The sequence below is a fragment of the Mandrillus leucophaeus genome, unplaced genomic scaffold (assembly GCF_000951045.1).
Source record: "Mandrillus leucophaeus isolate KB7577 unplaced genomic scaffold, Mleu.le_1.0 Scaffold1392, whole genome shotgun sequence".
Lineage (NCBI taxonomy): Eukaryota > Metazoa > Chordata > Mammalia > Primates > Cercopithecidae > Mandrillus > Mandrillus leucophaeus.
The window spans coordinates 581,930-606,753 of NW_012101357.1; the positions used below are offsets into that span (position 1 = coordinate 581,930).

Consider the following 24,824-nt stretch of genomic DNA (forward strand, 5'->3'; position numbering starts at 1 on the left):
ATAATTCATGTCTATTGTACACCAGGAGCACCAGCTTAATAAATTCAGCAGGATATAGTATTTTGTCTTCTCTTTAATCTTGTTAAAAATGGCATCCCATCAGTATTAAAATTATGAGCCAAAGGTATTGGTTTAGAAAAGAACATGGGATTGTCAGTATCTATTTCACAAAAAATAAACCAATATTCAACTACATTATTTCACCAGGAATTCCTATATTCTCTAAATATGTGTAGAACACTTCGTGACATTTAAAAGACTATTAAAGTGAGAAATCTCATGAGCCTTTCAGAGGACACTGGCCCACTTTAAAAAAAAATTTTTTTTTTCAAGCAGGTTTTAGGTTTACAGCAAAACTGAGCATAAGTTAATGGGGATTTTCATATCCCCCACCCTAACACATGCATGGCCTCCCCCCTTATCAACATCCCCCACCAGAATGGTTCATTTGTTGTAACTGATGAACCTGCACTGACACATCATTATCACCTAAAGTTCATAGTTTACATCAGGGTTCACTCTTGGCAGTGTACGTTCTATGGATTTGGACAGATGCAGAATGACATGGATCCAGCATTATAGTAGTAGTTTTATTGCCCTAAAAAATTATCTGTGCTTTGCCTATTCACCCCTTCTCCTCAACCCCTTGCAACCACTGATGTTTTTTACTGTCTCCAAAGTTTTCTGGTCTACTTTTTAATAATACCTATATCTGGGTGGGACTCACAAAAATGCTTATTTGCCTATTTTCAGTCTTGCATTATATATGACCTTTTTATTACATGTATGGGGAAGGGGGTGGTAGAGGGAGTTTTGTTTCTGTAAGCAAATCCTAACATCAGATGTGAAATCTACACAGCTGTAAGCATTCTTCTGGGAACCTGAGCTGGGGTTCATCTCAACTGCTTAATGCAATTACCTAAACCAGTCATGTAGTATTAATGTAATCTGCCCATTTCTACAACTGAAAAGAAGTTTAATCTTTAAAGAGCCAGTAAAAAGAGACAACTTGCTGCCCCACAATTCCCCTAGCTAGGAACCAAATAATAATTAGCTTGCCAGTTTATTCTCAAAATCAACTAACTTCCAGTTAACCATTTGCCTTATAAATTTTTACTGTCATATGATAAATTGATACTAACATAATAAATGGGCAGTTATACATATATAGGCATTCCTAACTGTCTCCATACAAGTCAAACCAAGAGATCTAAGATACAAAATCACTGATCAGCCTCTTCTCTGCTTAAAACTTAACAGTGGTTCCTCACTGCCCTCAGAATAAATTCTATCTGTACAAGGCCCTTAAATACCTGTTCTTACTTACCTCAAGTCTCACCTCTCACCATCTTCTACACCACAAAACTCAACTTTTCAGCTCTCTAGACTTCCCTGAACCTATCGAGCTCTTGTCAATGAGCTATTTTTTTTGCCTGGAGCACACAATCCGTTCCCTTTTTGCCCAGATAATTTCTAGATATTCTTCTGCTTCCAACTAAGTTGGATTATTCCTCTAAATAGAATTGGCCTGGCTCCTCCAATCGATGTTAGATACTATTCCAAAGTGTTCACACGGCCCCTGGTACTTGCTCCATCATAGCACTATTTAAACAGGCAAGTATAACTAAGTGCAATTTGTCTATATCCCTCAATAGACCAAAAGATCAGTAACAACGGGAACTAGGAAGTAGATCTGTCTCATTCACTACTGCATTTCTAACACCTAATGCTGCATCTGGCACGAAGCAGAAACTCAAAGATATTAAAAGACTGAATAAATAATTTTGATATTAATATTTAGGATTGGGGGGTGAAAGTGCGAAGCTTATCTATCTACTTCCTCAATAAAAACTGGTCACATTCTCTTTTGTTTATTCAGTAAGTATTTACTGTCTACTCACATAAAAATAAAAGAGAATCTAACCCAGAGTCCAGTCTTCAAGGAACCTACAGTCTTGAGAGAAAATAAGACAAGTACAAACATAAATATGAAACATCAAAAAAGTGTGTTATTAGATTCTAAAGTGTGCTGCACAGACACTGAGTGCCAAAAAAGAGATAAGGGAAAGCATCCTAGAAGTAAAATTTGAGCTGAGCCTTAATGGATAAGGCTGAAGACAGAAAGTATAAAGACAAATGTGCTACAGTTCAGCACTTCTCAAAGTGGGTCGGAAGGCAACTTCCTCCTTTCAAGGGTACTTAAGGTCAAAAGTATTTTCGTAATAAGCCTAAGATTTTATTTGCTTTTTTTTTACTTTCATTCACTCTCAATTATACAGTGCCATTCTCCAGAGGCCATATGGCATGCAATATCACAAAAGATTAAATGCAGAAGCAGATATGAGAATCCAGCCATTTTCTATTAAGCCAGACACTTGAGACTTGTAAAAATGTAAGACAGTGCCACTCACTAAACTTGTGTTTTGAAAAAGTTATCTTTCATAGTATTTACTTTATTTATTTTATTTTTATTTTTAGAGACAAGTCTCGCTATGTTGCCCAGGATGGTCTCATACTCCCGGACTCAAGTGATCTGCCAACCTCAGCCTCCCAAAGTGCTCTGATTACAGGCGTGAGCCACCCACATACTATCTGATTTTAGGATAGTGACGCCTAAAAGTAAAGGAAGAAAAAAACAAAAGAATTAATGATATGCTTTAAAGAGAGAGAGACAGAAAATGTCTGGTCATGCATAACTTCAAAATGTGTTTAACGTACAGGCACAGGGTTTCTTCTTGATAACTATTTTTACTTAGTGCAAAAATACAAAAATAATCTTTTAAAATCATACTTACCCTGTCACGCAAACACAATAATACAGTTTCATATTCCTTTTGAATTATCACATATAGGTGTTTTCACAATGCTATAATCTTCACAATTACCATTAAGATTACTGCAAAATCATATCCAGCATCCTTGCAACCTAAATAACAACTTTCATATTTGATTTTCCAAATTTTTTATAAAAATATACTGAAGCCGCATACAAGACACAGTATGACAAACTATTATATCCAAAAACTTATTCTAGAATGCCAAGGAATATTATTTTAAATCAAACTTGCCTGAGAGATCCTGTAGCTTAACCCACAAGGATAATGACATCTTGCCCTAGAATCACCCAAAGCCTTAAACTAAGAACCACGTATCTCTCCAACTTTGAAAGCTCCACTCACTCTCAAACTACCTCAAGAGCCCATTCCCCACCATTCCAGGTGCTATCTCACGGTCCCATAAGCACAATTAAGGCTTGTATTAGTGCTTCCCACCACCTGAAATGATTTCTTCTCTCATCTTCACCTGCCCAGAGTTCATCCTTTAAGGGTCAACTTGAAAGCCAGCTCATCCATGATTCCTTTTTAGTTCCTACAACTGAACATTATATCCCTCTTTGGATATTTGAAGGACTTTGGTTGTTACTTAAAATAGAAAACTTACTCCACTTGCCTATCATTACTTTTTAATCTCACACCTTCTTTCAGATCTTTAGCCTCTTAAAGATTTAGGGACTGTCTTATCAATCTCTATTCCCTGAAGCACCTTGGAAATATAAAGTACTACGGAAAAATGAGGCTTGGATAAACAGATAACTGCCTGGAGTCACACATCTAGTGACAGTCAAATCTGAATGCCAAATCCCCTGACTCAAAGCCATCTACTGTCTTTTTTTTTTTTTTTTTTTTGAGACAGTCTTACTCTGTCGCCCAAGCTGGCGTGCAGTGGTGTGATCTCAGCTTACTGCGGCCTCCATCTCCTGGGTTCAAACAATTCTCATGCCTCAGCCTCCTGAGTAGCTGGGATTACAGGAATGTGCCACTACGCTCAGCTAATTTTTTTGTATTTTTAGTAGAGTCGGGTTTCACCATGTTGGCCAGGCTGGTCTCAATTCCTGGCCTCAAGTGATCTGCCCGCCCTGGGCTCCCAAAGTGCTGGGTTTAAGGCATGAGCCACCGTGCCCAACCTCAAAGCCATGTACTTTCCATCATACCATAATTTTATGCTCCCTTCCTAGCATCTTTCTTGTAATAATCATTCAAGAAATCTGTAAAACTGAATGAAAATCAGACTGGCTTTGTACTTAACCTTAGGGAGCCTCTAAGGTAAAAAAAAAAAAAAAAAAAAAAAATCCAGAGAAAATAATTTCTAAACTTGTACTTTCATCACCCATGCCATCATATCCTTGCCTATCTTCTTATTATGGCCAAGGAAACTTAATGCACATTTTTCAGCAGACAGTATTATGACCAACTTCAATTCCAGTAGTATTACATGTCTTTCACCACCATATTTTCCTGGTTCTTTATTTGAGCAGAATTGGAGCTACAACTAGTATCCCTGGTGCAGAACAGAATTCAATAAATGTTTGTTGAATAAGTAAATGAATAAGTGATCAAATTAATCATTTCTACTGCTGTCCAGGAGCCTGAGTTTACCTTCTCTGGTTCCTCCTCCAGTTCCTTCACCATTACTGTCTCATTAGGGCAATGGCTAACAAAAACAGCTGTACATTGGGCTATAGAAAACAGTTGGCAACTATAGTTTTACATAGCTTTTCAGTTTCTGATGCCACCTACTAAGCAATTCAATTCTGCTTCAAAGGCAACTCAAAATTATCACGTCCATCCACCTAGTTGTTCAATAAAAAACCTGAGGTTTATATTAATACTCGATTCCTCTCACTCTGCCTTCCACCATGATTGAAAGTTTCCTGAGGCCTCCCCAGAAGCTGGACAGATGCCAGCAGCATGCTTCCTGCACAACATGTGGAACCGTGAGCCAATTAAACCTCTTTTCTTTATAAATTATGCAATCTCGGGTATTTCTTTATAGTAATATGAGAAAAGACTAATACAGGTACTATGCAAGTATTTTTACATGCATTATTTCTAAATCTTTAGAAAATATTATCTCTAGGCCTCATAGTAATTCCACAAGACAGAATTATCATCCTAATTTTATAAATAAGGAAACTAAGCAATAAAAGTGACCATGGCTAGTAAGTGGGGAAGCCTAAATTCAAACTTATTAGGACTGACTTCAAAGCCCATGATCTAGACACGACATACTTCAGTTTCTCAAATTGGTTATATAAACATATAACAAGGTTGCCACCTAAGAATGCATGATACTCATAATATATATGTATTTTTTTCTTGAGACGAAGTCTTGCTCTGTTGCCCAGGCTGGACTGCAGTGGCGTGATCTTGGCTCACTGCAACCTCCGCCTCCCCTCCTGGGTTCAAGTAATTCTCCTGCCTCAGTCTCCCGAGTAGCTGGGATTACAGGCACGTGCCACCATACTCGACTAATTTTTGTATTCTTAGTAGAGACGGGGTTTCACCATGTTGGCCAGGCCGGTCTCAAACTCTTGACCTCATGATCTGCCCACCTCGGCCTCCCAAAATGCTGGGATTACAGGCATGAGCCACTGCACCCATTCAATACTCATAATATCTTTATTCAAATTACTGACTGGGCTGTCACAGTGAAATCTAAAGTATTCTTTATGAATTTCTGAACTCTTCATATGAAATATTATATTTTAACACAGATTCATTTAGTAATTGCTTAACTTACTTGTTTGTGTTTTAGAAGCATGTTTCTGGAGAAAATCAACTATCTGAGCCAAAACCTTCTTATTACAATGCGTTGATAATTTTTCATCACATTCATAACACCTGAAAAAATATAAAATTTAAGAAAATATTATGAAAATATCCTCAATAATTTTGCACATCAGATAACAAAGTTGGCATTTAGTTACTTTTGTCTTAAATTACATGGGAGGGAATACAAATGTATTTGTATACAAATGTACCCGGAAGGCATTGGGTAAGTCTAGAGAAATAAGCAGGGGAAAATTCATACAGAGCCTTACAGTTGAAATGAAACTTTTGGCAGTTTATCTTTGGCAGTTTATAATGAAATGCCATGAGAGGGTTCTTAAGCAGGGCCATGATATGGTCCAACTTATATTTTATTTATTTTTTACTTTTGAGACAGAGTCTCACTCTGTTTCCCAGGCTGGAATGCAGTGGTGAAATCTCAGCTCACTGCAGCCTCTGCCTCCAGGGTTCAAGTGACTCTCCTGCCTCGACCACCCAGTAGCTGGGATTACAGGCATGCACCACCACGCCCAGCTAATTTTTGTATTTTTATTAGAGATGGGGTTTCACTATGTTGGTCAGACTGGTCTCGAATGCCTGACCTCAAGTGATCCACCCGCCTCGGCTTCCCAAAGTGTTGGGATTACAGGTGTGAACCACCACACCCAGCCCCAACTTACACTTTAAAAACATCACTCTCACTAATGTGATAAACTAGATTGGAGGGCATTAGGAACAGAAACAGATTAGTATAGTAGCAGACGATCTGCAGAGAAATGGGCATTCATTATATACATTTGCAGGTAGAAACAGTAACAAATTAGATATAAAAGAGGAGGGAAAGGGAAGTGTCAAAATAACTGCCTTGGGTAGGGAGGAGTGAGACAATGTCAGCAATCCTCAATGCTGGTGTTGAGAATCACTGCCGTTCTCAATGAGGAGTGATTTTGCCACCTAGGGGACATTTGACATTTTTGGTTCTGACAACTGGTGAGAGGAGAGAGGACCACTACTGGCATTTAAGTGGGTAGACGCCAGCGATGCTGGTAAACATCCAATAACGTACAGGATAGCACAACAAGGAATTAATCACAGAGCATTAACAGTCCAAATGCCAAGAGTATTGAGATCGAGAAATCCTGGCCTAGATGAAACAAGACTTGCTGTAAGTTGATAATGTTTAAAGCTGGAAAAAAAACAACAACGGAAGCTGGTTGATGGGTATGGGAAAATTCATTATACCATTCTGTCTACTTTTGTTAACAGGCTAAAAAATAAAATAAGATAAAAAAGGGGAAGAAAATAACTGCCAGGCTTCTAGCTTGATTACATATAGAGATGGGTAAGACTCAAAGAGATAGCTGTTCTATTTTGCTGGGGGCTTATTTGGAGGTAGAGGGTTAGGAAAGACATTTTCAAAAGCACATTCCAATTCAGAAAACACCTCAATTAAGTTTACTCCTTAATACATCGTATTAATTTGTTTCCTCTCTATATTATAATTACCTGTTTCCTTTATCCTCATGAGATCCAGTGATCATTTAAGAACATGTGTTGGAAAGTGTTCAAAGTGTTTTATAAACATAATGCATTATGGCCGGGTGTGGTGGCTCATACCTGTAATCCCAGCAGTTTGGGAGGCCAAGGCGGGAGGATCACTTGAGGTTGGAAGTTCGAGACCGGCCTGGCCAACATGGTGAAACACCATCTCTACTAAAAATACAAAAATTAGCAGGGCGTGCGTGGTGACAGGCACCTGTAATTCCAGTTACTCCCAGCCCGGAAGGCAGAGGTTGCAGTGAGCCAAGACCGCGCCACTGCACTCCAGCCTGGGTGACAGAGTGAGACTCCATCTCAAAAAAAAAAAAAAAAAAAAAGCAAAAAAACATAATGCATTACACCAGTGCTACCTTACATTTTCACAATCTTCTTACCCACCTTTTTCTAATTCAGTAGTTCTTAAACTGTGGTCTCCAGACCAGCAGCACTGGCAACACTTGGGAGCTTCTTAAATGCAAATTCTCTGGCCCCTCCACCCCAGAACTACTAAATTAGAATTTCTAAGACTGGGATCCTGCAGTCTGTCATAGTAAGATCTCCCTGAGATTCTGATGCAGCCAGAGTTTGAGATCACTAAAGTGAAATCCTTATTGAACTGCCGCACTATGGCACTACTGCTGTCTCCCTTGGTTTCAATGCATCATTTATATACTAAGTTCCCTCTGACCTTTCCTCATTCTCCCCAATACTACTACTTGGGACTCACAACAACAAAGAAAAACACAAATGCAGCAGGTGCCCAACCCTTCTGGCTGTATTAAAGATGATGACCTCTTCTGTCAGCTAAAATACCCTTATATTAATTTTAGACAAAACATTTTTATGTTAAAGAAAATCTGAGGACTCCTGAAAATTCATTCAAGGAACCCTTAGGAGTCCATAGATTCAAGTTGGAATATTATTGTAAAACACAGAGGAAGCATTTCAACAGTGTCCATTTATACCACCGAAACAGTGTGATATGCTAATAAGAAACTAGAAAATAAACTCGTTTTTGGTTTTTTTTTGAAAAGGAGTGTCACTCTATCACCAAGGCTGGAGTGCAGTGGCAACCTCCACCTCCCGGGTTCAAGTGACTCTCCTGCCTCAACCTCCTGAGCCGCTGGGACTACATGCATGCACCACCATGCCCAGCTAATTTTTGTATCTTTCGTAGAGACAGGATTTCACCATATTGGCCAGGCTGGTCTCAAACTTCTAACTTCAAGTGATCCACCCACCGTGGTCTCCCTAAATGCTGGAATTACAGGTGTTAGCCACCACGCCCCACGAAAAAAACTTGTTTTAGTACCTGGATTTTTACTTCATAACCACAAAAAGGTAAATATTATATAGTTTCCTTACAGGTAACATAGGAAACTGGACTAGGTTCTCAACCAGGATTAAATAGCAGAATGACCTGAAAAGTTTTTACAAGCTACTTATGCCCAGCTCTTCCTTCTCCCTTCAGAAAATGACCTGACTGCTTGAAGTATCTTCCGTCTCTACAACACTAGAATTCTGTATTAGCAAGTTCACTACCAAAAAAAATCAACTAAAAAGAATTTTTCTTTATATTACAAGGAAAATGTCAGAGAAAAGTAGAGAGGCCGGGCACAGTGGCTCACGCCTGTAATCCTAGCACTTTGGGAGGCTGAGGAGGGCGTATTGCCTGAGCTCAGGAGTTCAAAGACCAGCCTGGGCAACATGGTGAAACCCCATCTCTACTAAAATACAAAAAGTTAGCCAGCTGTGGCGGCGTGCGCCTGTGGTCCCAACTACTCAGGAGGCTGAGGCAGGAGAATTGCTTGAACCCGGGAGGCAGAGGTTGCAGGGAGCCGAGATCACACCACTGCACTCCAGCCTTGGTGACAGAGTGAGACTCCGTCTCAACAACAACAAAAAAAGGTAGAGAGATAGTTAAAATTTTTCCAATTAAAATTTTATATTCATAGGTAATGTTAATTTTCTTCAAGTATCCCGTAGATTGTGTTCAGGTTAAAAAACCAAAAGCTGATAGAACATCTTTAAATACTTTACCTTAAAAGCGTAAAGAAAAAAAAAATTGGGGGGGTGGTTAGTGGACACAAGAACTAACAAAATGTAACTTACCATATAATCCATGTGCTCAGATTAATTATAATACAATGGGGTTCTATTCTGGAATTCTTGAAGTGCTTCAGTGAATGTTGGCTTTCTGAGTTTTTACCACATCCCTGAAGATGAACAGAATGCTATTTTGTATGACTTACAAATATTTGTTTCAAATTAATCAAAATTTAAATTATATTCACACTTATACTGAAAAGTTTTGTTCTGTTTTTAATTTCAGGCCAGAGGAGAAAGTTTCAAAAAAGCAATATGGATTCTCATTAAATTTAATTTCTTGCAAACAGGTTAACATGCTTTTCAATACACAGTATTTACTTAAAACAATCATGGGCAAAGTTAATTTCCCTATCATTTAAAAATGTACACACTGTCTGGCACACTGTGGAACACCCAGCATCCTGGCAGGCCAGTGGTGCCCTTCCACAAACACACATTTCCCAATCTTGTACACAACTTCACCCCAACCCACTGAGAACTACTGAGACACAGACCAATCATAGCGATTTCCTTCACTAGGTAAGTAAAGAAATGAGATGCAATTCTGGTTAATGCAACATGAAGGGAAGTCAAATCTGCTGAATCTTTCCAGAAAGGTTTTTTCTTTTTTAAAGAGGAACACAACCATGAGGCTCAGGATGGCAGAGCAGAGAACAGAATAAACCTCAGTTTTTAATGTTCTTTCCATTAAATTAACTAATCCTGAAGTGGCCTTACTTCTGGGCATTTCGTGTGAGATAATGAAGATTTCTCTTATTTTTTTAAAGAAAGTATATACTTTTCATTTCATTAGAAAATTTATTACAGGTATCAATAACTTTTAAACTTTAAGATTTTAAACTATTTTGCAAAAGCAGCAGAAAAATCTGTTTTGAGAGAAAAAAAATTAATCTGAAAGGTGGATCCATTTCCTAAGTAAACACAAAAGGTAAAGACTGGTCCAGATATGGGAACTACTGCAAATAGGTTGAATTCCCTCTGCAAGTATTTATAAACCACACTTGATTACTTTCTGAACATAGCATACCTTTTACTTTACCTTAACAATCATTTTTAAGTTCATTCTTGGAAAATTTCTATCTAAATTGGAATAAATATATCTTAACTCCTATGCATGACCAACAGTCCAGCTCACAATAAGCATTTAAGGAAAATACTTCAGATAAACTCACATATAAATAACACTTTTCTTACCTGGAAGCCACACTTCAGGCACAACCAAATATCAGAAGGAAGTACTGGCTGCCCATCATAGAATCTTCTTTCTTTTAAACATTCTGAGCAAACTGACCACAGATTCTCAGCTATTGCTCTCTTTACATGATTCACGCTGATAGCATGACTTACATGTTGGCAAGTTAAACCTACTGAATAAGATAAAACAAAATCTCAACATTTTCTTTGCTACACCAAAGTGCTACCATTACTAAGCAAATCTCAAAAGTATTAAATGCTGTTCACTAAAAAGCACAGATTCAACACACAAAATAACTCAAAAAATATATGCTATGTAATTCCATTTATATAATGTTCATGATATAACATAATTATAGAATGAGAGAAGAGATTCATGGTTTTAGGGGGCAGTGGACGCAAGGCAGAGGATGTTGCTATAAATGGACAGCACATAGGGTGGTGATGATACAGTTAAGTATCTTCATTGGTGGTGGTTATACAAAGCTATACATGTACTAAAATTGGATGTTTCAGGATAGCCAGTTTGCTGCATTGAAGGATGTCTGAAGTATCTCTTTAAATATCATTAGGACCTTACCTGATGTCCCTGATTTATTACAGTTTAAATTTTTGAACTAATTTTAGATTCACAGGAAGGTACAAAGAAATATACAAGGAGGTCTCATTCACCCTTCACTGAGCTTCCCCTGATGTTAATATTTTGGACTACTATAGTAAAATATCAAAACCAGGAAGCTGATGTTGGTAAAATCCTTAGAACTTGTTCGGATTTCACAAGACATATGCACTCATATGTGAGTGTGTGTGTATAGCTGTATGCAACTATGCACACCTAAAGTGGAAATAATATATTAAAAATATCTCTTTAAATGGAGAAAACCGGCAAGAAAGTGAGGCAAATCCTCAGAGGCCTAAATGAAAAGCATGAGACTAAAGAGAAAACCAAGCCCTGAGGCCAGCAGCTCCCAAAGGCCATCTGCCAAGCTCTGGTGGCTTGGTGACATGGTTTTAATAGGCCATGAGAAAGAGACCAAAAAAAAAAAAAAAAAAAGCCAATCTAAGTTACTTCATATTATAAACTAAACAAAATCCTAATAAAAATACCAACAGGATTTTTTGGAACTAGACAAGGTGATTCTAATGCTTACACAGAAAATAGTAAAAATAAAGAGCAACAGATTTCTTAATTAAAAACATATACAGTCATCCCTCAGATACTTGAGGCAGGGAGGTGGGGTGGCGTAGTTGGTTCTAGGACCTCCCCACATATACCCAAATCTGTGCATACTCAAGTCCCGCAGTGGGCCCTGTGGAATCTGCATTTAGGAAGTCAGTCTGCTGAGTATGCAGTTTTTACACATCCCAAGAATAGTGTATTTTCCATCTACGTTTGGTTGAAAAAAATTCGTGTACAAGTTGATCTTCAGAATTCAAATCCATGTTGTTGAAGGGTCAACTGCATTGTTATTTCTTCTCAACACTATTTGGGATGCCAAATATCACAATTTACCAGCAATATCATCTGAAGAGTCTTCTTCATGAGGTACAGTAGGCCTTTTACTTCTTTTGGCTTTCTCAGGTAAAGCTTTACTTGGATCTTTCACCCGCATCTGTTATTTACTGAAGGGATTGAGGGAAAAAAATTCATACATTTGAGTCTTCAAAATTAAAATTTTATATTTTATTTAATGCATATCAAAATTGAAATGACTTCAATTTTAATTGGTCTGGGATATCAACAGAGGAAGAAGAAGGGAACATCAGTTGAAATGAAATAAATCTTTGTTAAATCAGTATACACATGATATATTCCACTGGCTTTTGCCAACTATACTGTTATGGACTAAATGTTTGTGTCCCCACCCCAAATTCATATGTTGAAATCTAATCGCCAAAGCGATGGTACTTGAAGGTGAAGCCTTTGCGAGGTAATTAGGTCATGTAGGTGGAGCCCTCATGAATGAGACTGGCCTCTTATAATACAAGCTACCTTTGTATCCACATGAGGATATACAGAGAAGATGGCCATCTATAAACCAGGAAGAAGGCCCTCACCAGATACTAGATTTGCCAGCACCTTCACCCTGGACTTCCCCGCTCCCAGTACTGTGAGAAATAAGTCTGTGTTGTTTAAACAACCCAGCCTATAATAATTTGCTATAGCGGGCTGAACCAAGACACAGCCCTTAAATATAAGATGTCCAGGTGAATGACCAAAACTAAAGTTTTCATCAACGGAATAAGTGTTGCTTCTGGATACTGAGTTCTCTTCACCCTTTCCTCCCTTCTGCTAGCAAGGAAATAGCAGGAGCTGGATGAGCCATACTGGATCAAAAAAGGAAGCTGTAAGCCAAGCACAGTAAAGTCACTCTACCTGTGCTGTACGACTAGCACCAGAATATTAAGAGAAAATTAAATTTCTATCTTTTTCTTTTTTTTTTTTGAGACGGAGTCTCGCTCTGTCGCCCAGGCTGGAGTGCAGTGGCGCGATCTCGGCTCACTGCAAGCTCCGCCTCCCAGGTTCACGCCATTCTCCTGCCTCAGCCTCCAGAGTAGCTGGGACTACAGGCTGGACTACAGGCGCCCGCCACCTCGCCCGGCTAATTTTTTTTTGTATATTTAGTAGAGGCGGGGTTTCACCGTGTTAGCCAGGATGGTCTCCATCTCCTGACCTCGTGATCCACCCGCCTCGGCCTCCCAAAGTGCTGGGATTACAGCCGTGAGCCACCACGCCCGGCCAATTTCTATCTTTTTAAGCTACTACATTTTGCGGGGGTTCACTCTAGCTTTTTATCATGAAAAATTTTAAACATTTACAAAAGTTAAAAGAACAGTATAATAAACACTCATATACTATTTAGATTCCACATTTATTACATTATTATTATTATTATTATTATTTTAGGGATGGATCTTGGCTCACTGCAACCTCCACCTCCTGGGTTCAAGCAATTCTCCTGCCTCAGCCTCCCTAGAGTAGCTGGGCTTACGCTCGGCGCGTGCCACCACGCCTGGCTAAATTTTTTTGTATTTTTAGTAGAGACGGGGTTTCACCCTGTCGATCTCCTGACCTTGTGATCCGCCCACCTCCGCCTCCCACAGCGCTGGGATTACAGGCGTGAGCCACTGCACCCGGCTATTATTATTTTTTTGAGACAGAGTCTCACTCCGATTGCCCAGGCTGGAGTGCAGTGGCCTGATTTCAGCTCACCCAGCCTCGACCTCCCCAGGCTCAGGTGATTCTCCCACCTCAGCCTCCCAAGTAGCTGTGACTATAGACGCACACCACCACGTCCAGATAATTTTTTTGTATTTTTTAGTAGAGATGGGATTTCCACATGTTGCCCAGGCTGGTCTTGAACTCCTGGGCTCAAGCAATCCACACACGCCTTGGCTTCCCAAACTGCTGGGATTACAGGTATGAAGCATGGTGCCCCACCAATTCCACACCTATTAACAATTTGCTATGTTTGTTTTTATCTAAATATCAATATGTGTGTATACAGAGACACATATATATGTGTGCATATATATATATATTTGTTGTTGTTGTTGAACTGTTTGAAAGTTGTACAGATCTTGACAGTTCATTCCTAAATACTTCAGCATGTATCTCTTAAAAATAAGCAGTCTCCTATATAACAATATAATCATATCTAAGAAAATTAATAATTTTCTAATATCATCTCATTTTCCATCATATTCTAATTTCCTTATTTGGCCCTAAATTGTCTTCTATAGCTGGTATTTTGAAAAAGATCCAATCAAGGTTTGCACTTTATATTGGTTGTGTCTCTTTAGTATCTTTTAATCTATTAACAGAACAGTTCTTCAACCTTTTACTTGCCTAAGACTTTAGCTTTTTAAAGAGATCAGGCCAGTGCATGAGTCACCTTGAGGGTCTTGTTAAAATCAAAGTTCTGATTGAACAAGTTTGGCACAAGACCTGAGATTCTACCTATCTAAAAAGCTTAAAACTGAAGCCACTGCTGGGGGCCCACAGAATACTCTTTCAACAGCAAAGTTGTATAATGTCTCACACTGAATTTGTCTCTTTCTTCATGGTGTTATTTACCTCTATCCCTTACATTTCTTAAAAATTCAGTTAATTATAAAAGATTTTAGATACAAGCTAAGCATTTTTGAAAACCACTATATTTTGGAGTCTCTGTTAGAGTAGCTTAGCCTACCTATTACTCTCCTGCCTGGCAGCTAAGCAACATCGCAATTTTCATGGTTGCTGACTTACTTTTCAATGATCAAAGTAATGAATCTTTCAATTCAGTACTAAATTCCAAATCTTGATTTATTCATTTCATATTTCACAATAAGGGAGCTTTCAAGTTTACCATTAAGTCCAAAGGTCATCACTACTGAACTAAGTTGCAATAAATTAAGGGCTTCTGGGTTAGGAACATGTAAAAAGCCTCTGAGTTCCTTGAGCACTTCATCTCTACCTTCTCCCTCCAAACTTCCTCATCTACTCTCCCCTACAGTTCCACCTTATAAAATCACTAATTTAAGTATCCCCTTCTCTGATCGTAACTTCCCAGTCCTTCCAGCATGCCTGATCAGCCACTCATAATTTCCTGTAGTGTCCAGGCTGACAAGAGGCTGCATCTCAAGTCCTTCCATGACCCTTACAGAAGGGTAGAGAGAAGCGGAAATGGCTAATGGAGAGCTGCTTCCTAAAGCAAGTCACATGGCACATTTAACTTCAAGTAGACATGGAGAGGGGTTGCCCATGTACAAAAAGTACAACATTACATGTACCCAAAAAGAGGTGAACTGGAATACTTGTGCAGAGCCTTAAGGACGACATCACCTCTCTGGCAGAACCCAATCCTAGATGAACCCAATTAATCATTTTCTCCATGTCGGGAGAAAGTCTCTTAAGAAAGGAGACTAGGTCCATTATTATTCACTACACCTTCTGGTAAACTTACATACTATCCACAAAGCCACTTCAAATCTTCTTCACTTTCCTTAAACCTCTAACCCCTCCATCTCCCCACTAACTTATCAAAAACTGATCTAGTCTTTCACTAAGGGAAGAGAGACATAAGCAGATGGCAAATTTGATCTTTCTATTCCCAAATTTACAAATACCTCCATCAATTTAAATTTGATGTCCTGAAAAGAGATAGGTATAACTAATAAAGTACAGAGAAAATGGTCTATGAGAAACTGGTTATATTTTCCCGCCGTGGTACAGATAAGCTCTTGATAAAGATGAGCATTAACACAGATAATGCTAGCAAAATAATAAACAAAACCAGGCATTTGACCTACATACTGTAAGCAACCTGTGCCTTTTTTCAAAAACACTGACTCAAACTTAACTTGGTAGTGTAGAGGCAATTTCTGACGATTTTTCTGCTATATGTAATATGTCTAAACAGACAGAATCATTAGTAACCCAGGATTCGGCAATCATGTATCTGCAGTTTTCCAATTTCCATTTAAGGCAAAAGGACAAATTTAAAAGTCCAATTATTAGAGCTTCCAATACTTTATTTATATCATCAAAATTGTGTCTGGGCACTGGAGACTGGGAAGGATGGGAGTGGGGTGAGGAATGAGAAATTACTTAATGGAAACAATGTACATTATTCAGGTGATGGTTACACTAAAAGCCCAGTATCACTAGGAAATAGATCCTGTAACAAAACTGCACTTATATCCCTTACCTTTATACAAATTTACAAAACTGTGGCTGTGGATCTCCGTGATCTCCCCCACATTTAGAGTTTTGATAGGATGCACGGGACTCAACATATAATTGTATTCATGGCTGACATTTATTACACAATGCAGTATGGATATACAGGCTCATCACAATAGAAAAAGACACAAGTGGAGTCTGGAGGAATCACGTGTAGGCTCCTTATGCAGTCTCCCTCCCAAGAGGGGTCAAACAAAACACACCCTTCCTCCACCAATGAAAATACAGCAACACATATGCAACGCTTCCGCGCAGGGAAGCCCATCAGAGACTAGGTGTCCCGGATTTTTACAGAAGCTGGTAATTTCGGTGTAAAACATACTGTTCAGCACAAACCCAAAAATCTAAGTTCCCAGATGCCAAACAAGCACCAACATTGCAAGCAGTCCTTTCTAAAGATAGCAGTCTCAGGCCTGCTATGTTAACTCTTTTTAGCACAAATATGTTCTGGCCATTTTTCTCATGCGGTTTTCCAAATAATAAACTTTACAGTTTCCAACTTCACCATCACTTAACACCTGTCTTTTCTCTAAAGTAGGATGTGCAACCAAGTTGTTTAGAAAGCTGTTTTTAAACAGGCTATGCAAAAAGCCCATATCCTTAAGAAAAAGTCCTTTTTTCCCACTTTTGGGCAATTATTTATGGGGGTTGGAAGGAGAAGAAAAAAACACTATCTCCTTTTATATACCAAGCTCAAAAAGATGAGCAGCATCTTACCATTTGCTGTGTATCACGCTCAGTTCTAAGCACTTCACAGATATTAACCCACTCAACCCTCACAGCCACCTTAGGAGGTAAGTTGCTATTATTTTCCCGCATTTTACACTTGAAAGTGAGAAAGACAGGTTGACTTGCAGAGGTCCCAGAACCAGTAAGTGGTGGACGGAGATGCGGACCCAAGCAGTCCGGCTCCGGAGCTCCTAATACACGACGCTTCCAGAAAGTCGGGGTTAGACACGCTTCCTCCGGTCACCAACACACACACTCCGAGGCTGTGAAGAGAAATGCGCCGCGAGGAAGCGGACGGAAGCGTGTGGGGCCGCCGCACGCCCAGGTCACCAGGGGACTCGGGCCCCTCCCAGGCGGCCCCTCGCCAGCCCTGACGCCTAGGGCTTCTCCCGCAGCCGCAGGGACCCGAAGCCTGCAGAGCTGCGCTCACACGGCCCTGGGTGACCGCCCGGCGCTCCCAGGGATCGGGAAGCCGAGGGGGGTGGGGAGCCTCTCTTCCAGCCTCGCCCACCCACAAGCGGGTCAAGGTCGCCGAAGCGAAGACCGAGAAACTGCGGCGACCACACCGCCGCTGCGACCACAGCGCCGCGTCCCCAACTCACCCTGCCCGGCCGGGCCGCAGCGTCTACAACCTGGGGAGACTGCGCCTGCGCGCCCGTCTGGCGCCCGGCAGAGGTGGGGCCTCGTCCGCCCGCCCGCAGCCTGGCCCGGGAAGGTTCCAGGCGGCGCGCGCGGGGCCGGGGAGCGCGGGGAGGGGTGAAGGGCGGGGCCGGCTTGCGTGGCGCCTGCGTTCTGCTTGTTCGCAGAGCCCGGAGAGACCCTGGTAATCTTAGAGTAATAGCTACCGACTAGCAATTTATTAGGATCCTGGGCCAGCGGGCGCACCTCGGATGTTCCAGGAGTCGGCTTAAGTTCCACTTGTTGCTGGGCGCCTTCTGAAACAAACTCCGATTTCCCTCCGTTACCCTCCTCTGGACTCTTAAAGTCACATCTAACATTCGTCATATATTATTGTGCTTTTCTTCCCCATTGCTGTTGTCTTACCTGTCCTTCTCTCTTCCTAACTAGATAGTACATTTCTTCAAATACACCTATACCTCCTCAAAGCCCGGTTATCTGTTAAAGTGGCCAGCACAGTGCATAGTAAAAGTAAAAGTAGTTGGTTTGAAAATATTTTGTTTGAATCATGGATATTGCAAATGCCAACACTGGTTATGGATAGATTCTAAAAGCCTCCTGATCTTTCACAGCTCTTCAGCCAAGGGACAGATGTGGCTTTAAGGATAAGACTATTGACGTAGAAATCAGAAGATACGAGAGTTAAAACTTTAAACACTAAATTTTACTTTAAAAACTCTTTTTTTATAATAGTATTTACATGTGGAGAACTTGGCAAAGAAGGTTGGTATTTGCTTATATCGTACTTACAAGGATCATTAACAAATATAATTGAGCACAGATATGCCAGGTGCTGTTATAGGTATAGAGGTACACTATCATTTGGGGGGTTAGGATAATTTTTTTCCCTAGGGAAAAATAAAATATTCCTCAAATAAGAACAGGTTGTGTGGTGTAATTTTGAAGGCAAAATTGTCTACTTCGTAAATCAAAAGCTTTCATATATTTTGACGTTGCATTTGATCTAGAACTTGGAGGAATAAGAACAAGCAAACTTGAGTAAATCTAAATAATTTGCATCTTAATTGTGTCACTGTAAAAGATTTTTTAAAATGTATTATATGTGGAAACCCAGTTTATGATTGATTTTTTAAAAGGGATTGAATTAGATTATGGAAATTTAGGTTATTTTCTTCATAAGAAAAAATTTAGAAATTATCAAATACCATACAATACTTAAAATTTTCTTGGGAATGACAAATTTCAAATATTGATTTCCAGTGGATGTACCCTTAGCATAACCAAAATCTCCAGAGATTTCAATCTTTGTTTCAAAACTTGACCTAAATTAAGGAAAATTCTGTAACACTAAGTTTTTATTTCTGATGTTCCTCATTTATCTTTTCACTTAATTGAATGTAAAATTTACTACTTGATGGATTATTCAAAGAAAGGAAATTATTTTTAAATGTTAGCCAGTAAGTATGTTTTAGTGCTATTACAATGACATTATAAGAAAACATCAAATAAAAATATAGATTACCTTAAGATTATCTAACCATGTATTTTCCAAATAATGCTAAATATCTTTTTTTTTTTTGAGATGGGGTCTCACTAAGTCACCCAGGCTGATCATAGTGCACTATAGCCTCATACTCCTGAGCGCAGGTGACTCTCCTGCCTTAGCCTGCTGGTAACTGGGCCTACAGGTTGGTGCCACAGCACCTGGCCAAATATTTTAATTTTTAACTGTAAATCTATTTGCAGTTAAATATAGCTTTTATTATGCTTGGGAACCAACCTGAGAATAAATAAAAAAGAAGATAATGAGAAACTCTGTGTGGTAGGCTTAATAATGACCTCCTGCACCAAAGATGTTCATGTTCTACAAACCCGAAACTTGTGAATATGTTACCTTAACTGGCAAAAGGGACTTCGAAGATGTGATTAAACTAAGTGTCTTGGGATGAGAAGATTATCATGGATTATCTCTGTGGTCTGAATGTAAAGGTCCTTATAATAGAGAGGCAGCAGAGTCAGAGGAAGAGAGGGAGATGTGATAACAGAAGCAGGAGTCAGAATCAGGGATTTGAAGCTCAAAGCTGTTGGCTTTGAAGATGGAGAAGGAGGCCATGAGAGCCAAGGAATGCAGGCAACCACTATAAGATAGAAAAGACAAGTCAAGAAATTCTACTCTGGAGCTCAGAAGAAACACAGGCTTGCTGACACTTTGATTTTAGCCAAGTGAGACTTCTAATCTACAGAACTGTAGATAATAAACTTGTGTTGTTTTAAGCCAGTAAATTTGGGGTAATTTGTTACGGTAGCAATAGGAAACTGACACATATTATACAATAGTTGGACATAACTCTGACAAACCTATAGTCAAATATCATCAGTTCGTGGCGGAAAGATGACAACATGACATTATTTTAATGCCTACATCAGTTGAACCAGCTATTAGAGTTAAGAACAATTCTTAGAAAAGTTATCCATGTAGTCAGTTTTAAACAAATCCAATGTATGAAAATCATGTTATAAGGTAAATTGGAAAAGTTTATTTACTTTAAATCTTAAATAATGTGTCACATTTTCTGCTTTCTATTTTTAAACTTTGTGTCTCCTACAAAATAATAAAAACAAAAAAAGTAAGCATAACCTTTAGTTTCTTTCCAAATGCCTTTAGGTTTTAAAGCAGTAATTACACCTTGCGGCACTACCCAGTTCGGCCGGTGCCTGGCTGGAGGGCGCCGGAGAGCCTGGAGCAGCGCGCCGGGAGGCGGGAGCAGGAGGAGGAAGAGGAGGGGGAGGTGGTCAGTAGCGCGGCGGCCGCCAGTCCGCAATGGTGCCTCCCTGGTTGCTGCTCGGGACTGAGCGCAGGGCTGTCCTCGGGTCCGCGAAGGCTGCGCTCTGCGGTGAGCTTGGTGGTCACTGGGAAAAGGGAGAGGGCCTAACTTTGGACTTTAGGCAAGGGTTAACATTAGTGGGGTTGCTCGCTTCTTTAGACCTCCAGTTAAAAGTCAGACCCATCACTCTTGGCACCTGGGAATGTAACACCCACTAGCAGTTCTTGTTCGAAGATCTCGGGCTACCCAAACCTGTGGGCGCCCTGGGGAAGCAGGGACAGAAGTAAACATTGCTCCAGCCACGTCGTGTGGGAGGGCGTTTATATTGGTAGTGGTGCTTGACTGAGCAATACATGAAGGCCAATTTTGCGACTCAGAGGAGCGAGCAAGATAGCCAGTCCCTGCCCGCGAGAGTCTAATGCCGAGCCCAGCCTTGCGAGTTACATTTGTGACCCGCTAGAGAGCAGCGCTCGGTGCTTCATGAAACAGCCACCTAGAACTATAACGTGTTAGAACTATAAAAATACCACCCCTCATTTTACCGATGAGCCAGCAGAAACCAGAGAAGTGAAGGTGGTTACCGGAGGCGTTGGGTCTAGAACTCAAAGCGGTCCCTTCTTTTCGCTTTGCATGCCGCCTCTCCAGCACCAACTTTTATCTGTGGATGCAGCTACAGGGACCCAGCATTAACACAGCTTCCCCCCAGCCCCACCTACCTATTTTAACTGTTGGTAAGTCGTCTGTGGTTTAAGAGGTGCTTTTGTGTGCAATTTTTTTTTCTTTTCTTCCTCTCTCTCTCTCTCTCCTTTTCTTTTGTTTTGTTTTTGTAGAGATGGGGTTTTAGCTGTGTTTCTCAGACTGGTCTCCAACTCCTGGCCTCAAGTGATCCTCCTGCCTTGGCCTCCCACAGTGCTGGAATTACAGGTGTGAGCTACTGCACCTGGCCTCAGACTGTTTCCTTTCACCTTTATTAAAGAATCATTTGGTGGGGCGCGGTGGCTCTTGCCTGTAATCCTAGCACTGGAAGGCTGAGCTTTTTGAGCTCAGAAGTTCAAGACCAGCCTGGCCAACATGGTGAAACCCTGTCTGTAGAAAAAAATAGCTACTTATGGTGGCACACACCTGTAGTCCCAGCTACTTGGGGGGGCTGAGGCAGGAGAATCACTTGAGCCCAGGAGGTCGAGGCTGCAGTGAGCCGAGATCACATCACTGCACTCCACCCCAGGTGACAAAGTGAGACCCTGTCTTAAAAAAAAAAAAAAAAAAAAGAATCATTTATTGAGCTCTGGGACTGGCGTGGTGGCTCACACCTATCATCTCAGCATTTTGGGAGGCCAAGGCAGGAGGACTGCTCGAGCCCGGGGGTTCGAGACCAGCCTTGGCAACATAGTGATACCCCATCTCTACTAAAAATGAAAAAAACAAAACAAAACAAAACAAAAACCCAGCATGGTAGCACACACATGTAGTCCCCGCTACCGGTGAGGCTTAGGTGGGAGAACTTGCTTAAGTCTGGGAGGTCTAGGATTCAGTGAGTCACGACTACTGCACTCCAGCCTGGGCCACAGAGCAAGACCTTGTCTCAAACATGAAAAATCAACCATTTATTGAGCTCCTAAACTGCCAGGCTTCCTGCTGGTGATACGGCTTCTGCAGCTCAGTTCACCCATTTCTAGGGAAGGCAGACACAAGTAATCACCACACACAGCCCAGTCAAGTGACACTGCAATGGAAAGAACAACTGACTCTGAGTTCTAGAAAGTATTAGAAAAAGGTACCTTTTTTATTTAAATAATTATGCTGTAATACAAAAATTAGCCAAGCTCTTGTAGTCCCAGCTACTAAAGAGGCTTAGGTGGAAGGATTACTTGAGCCTGGGAGATCATGCCACTTCACTTCAGTCTGGTCACCAGAGCGAGACCCTGCCTCAAAATAAATAAATATACATATAAAATTATGCTAGTGGTTGGGCACAGTGGCTCACGCCTGTAATCCCAGCACTTTGGGAGGCCGAGGTGGGTGGATCACCTTATGTCAGGAGGTTCGAGACCAGCCTGGCCAACATGGTGAAACCCTACCTCTACTAAAAATACAAAAATTAGCCAGGTGTGGTAGCACGTGCCTGTAATCCCAGTTACTCGAGGGGCTGAGGCAGGAGAATTGCTTGAACCTGGGAGGCAGAGGTTGTAGTGAGCCGAGATCGCACTATTATACTCCAGCCTGGGCGACAGGACAAGATGCCATCTCAAAAAAAAAAAAAAAAATTCTAGTATTAAATGATTCTATCCTCATATTAAAACAAAATGCAACATGTGGCTCCTTTATATATCCTCCCCCTCCCACTCTTCTCCCCAGACATGGCTTGATACACACCCTTCTAAACACTTGTCTATGAATATACATAAATAAAAGTACGTAAAAATACTGTATATACAAATGTGATCTGTGCATACTTTTCTGCAGTTTTTTCTCAGGTATTCAGAAGCCTTCCATGGTGGCACATGTAACTCTCTTAATTGCCACGTATGTTCCACCATTTCACCAGTCACCTATTGATGAACATTTTGATTTCCAATTTTTTTGCTATTATAAAGTTGTTCAGTAATTATCGTTGTACATACCACTTTGCGTATTTGTACAAATATTTTACTAAAATAGATATCTAGATGCGCAATTGTTCGATTAAAGGGGAGGTGGCAAGGGATATTTAACTGGGCCTTAAAGGAGAGTAAGAGTGTTTCATGGAGAGATGAGGGAGAAAGATATTTCTTTGAGAATGGGCAGTATGTATAAATCACGAAGGAAAGGCAGAAATAGATATTGATTGATTGCACTGTATATACATTACCTTAAAGCTGATAGGTTTAAATGATAATAATATTCCTATTTTACAAATAAGAAACTAAGTCCTAAAAATTTTAAGTAATTTCTGTAGGGTTACAGGGGTAAGTGGGTAAGCCAGAATGTGAATGTAGGTTTATCTGACTCTAAAATCCCTCCTCTTTTCATTATAAAACTGTATTTAGAGCACACATATACTTTTTTTTTTTTTTTTTTTTTCTTAGATGGAGTCTTGCTCTGTTACCCAGGCTGGAGTACAGTGGCACAATCTCCATTCACTGCAACCTCTGCCTCACGGGTTCAATTCTCCTACCTCAGCCTCCTGAGTAGCTGGGAATACAGGCACGTGTCACCACGCCCAGCTAATTTTTGTATTTTCAGTAGAGACGGGGGTTTCACCATGTTGGTCAGGCTGGTCTCAAACTCCTGACCTCGTGATCTGCCCTCCTCGGCCTCCCGAAGTGCTGGGATTACAGGCGTGAGCCACTACGCCCGACCAGGAGCACACATATACTTTTGATGTAGCTGGAGGATAGGGCAATTGGGGCCTAAAAGGAGAAATGGGGGGAGGAGTGGGCTTGGTAAACTGCTGGTAAGGGGTTGTTGAAAGGCATTAAGGAACATACTAAGGAGCTTGGATTCTATCCTGTGTTGTAATGCCGCAGTGAATATCCAGGTGACATTAGGTTTACTAATGTGGAAACTGTAAAACTGGAGGTTATTCAAAGGTTAGGCTGAAAATGTGAAAATCAGGTGCAGTCTGTATTACTCTTGAAAATCTTTCCTCTAGAGAACCACACATCATCTCTCAGTAAATCCTAAATAGCCAGTTTTTCTTCAGTACAGGAACAGATTAGTGTTTCTTTGAGCACAAGATCAAGTGGTTGATTTGCAAGTGGAGCACATGCTGTACATAAAAACACTCACTGTTGGCTTTAAATAATTAGTGTGGAATAGAGGCTCATATCATGAGAGGCTTGGGGGAGCTGAGACTCATCAAACAAATAGGCTTGCTTCAGGCTTTTGCTCACTGAGTGGAAAGGCAAGAAAGCTAGTGTTCACTGGTTATTTCCCCCATCCTCCACCTCCCAATAGGAGCACAATTGAATTATAGAAAGTTAAATATCAGTTAGATGACTACAAGAAAAACATAACTATCTTTGATCCAGTTAAAGAAGTTACTTGCTGTCACTATCTTTCACAGTGGCTAAGAGCCAGAATCTTGAGTTTAACATAAATTATAAAATTACCATAGTTTTCCAGTTCCTAACAATGAGCAGTAATGAGCATTATTAATTCAGCCTGCTGGCTCTTTATATTCTGGGAATTCAGAAAACAGCTAGCTGGATGAGAAATAGTTTGATTCTAGGTTAAGATCTCATCTTATAGACACAGTGAATCAACTTTTCAGATCTGAAGGGGGCGAGGAAACCTGTATTTTTAAGTTTTGTTTATTGTGGTAAAATATGTATAAAATGTGATTTTAACTATTTTGAATGTACAATTCAGTAGCATTAATTATATTCACAGTGTTGTGCAACCACTGACACTTTTTATTTCAGTACCAAAATTTTCATCACCCCAAACAAACTCACCACAACTCCTGACAAC

General features: G+C 40.3%; 1 protein-coding gene across 2 annotated transcripts in view; it reads right to left on the reverse strand.

Annotated features, from left to right (window-relative positions):
• Window positions 1–21,031, reverse strand: part of USP45 (ubiquitin specific peptidase 45) — a 78,834-nt gene extending 57,803 nt beyond the window's left edge. Inside the window, exons 1-6 of one of the 2 annotated variants that reach the window (XM_011973675.1) lie at window positions 20,954–21,031; window positions 20,234–20,457; window positions 11,965–12,074; window positions 10,452–10,624; window positions 9,261–9,364; window positions 5,581–5,681 (exon numbers count right to left, since the gene is read on the reverse strand). In XM_011973675.1, the coding sequence (XP_011829065.1) occupies window positions 5,581–5,681; window positions 9,261–9,364; window positions 10,452–10,624; window positions 11,965–12,064 (478 nt within the window). In that variant the 5' untranslated portion in view covers window positions 12,065–12,074; window positions 20,234–20,457; window positions 20,954–21,031. Of the gene's footprint in view, window positions 1–5,580; window positions 5,682–9,260; window positions 9,365–10,451; window positions 10,625–11,964; window positions 12,075–16,965; window positions 17,496–20,233; window positions 20,458–20,953 lie in introns of those variants that run through there. The other variant, XM_011973674.1, reaches the window with a different exon arrangement.
• Between the last annotated feature and the right edge of the window lie 3,793 nt (window positions 21,032–24,824).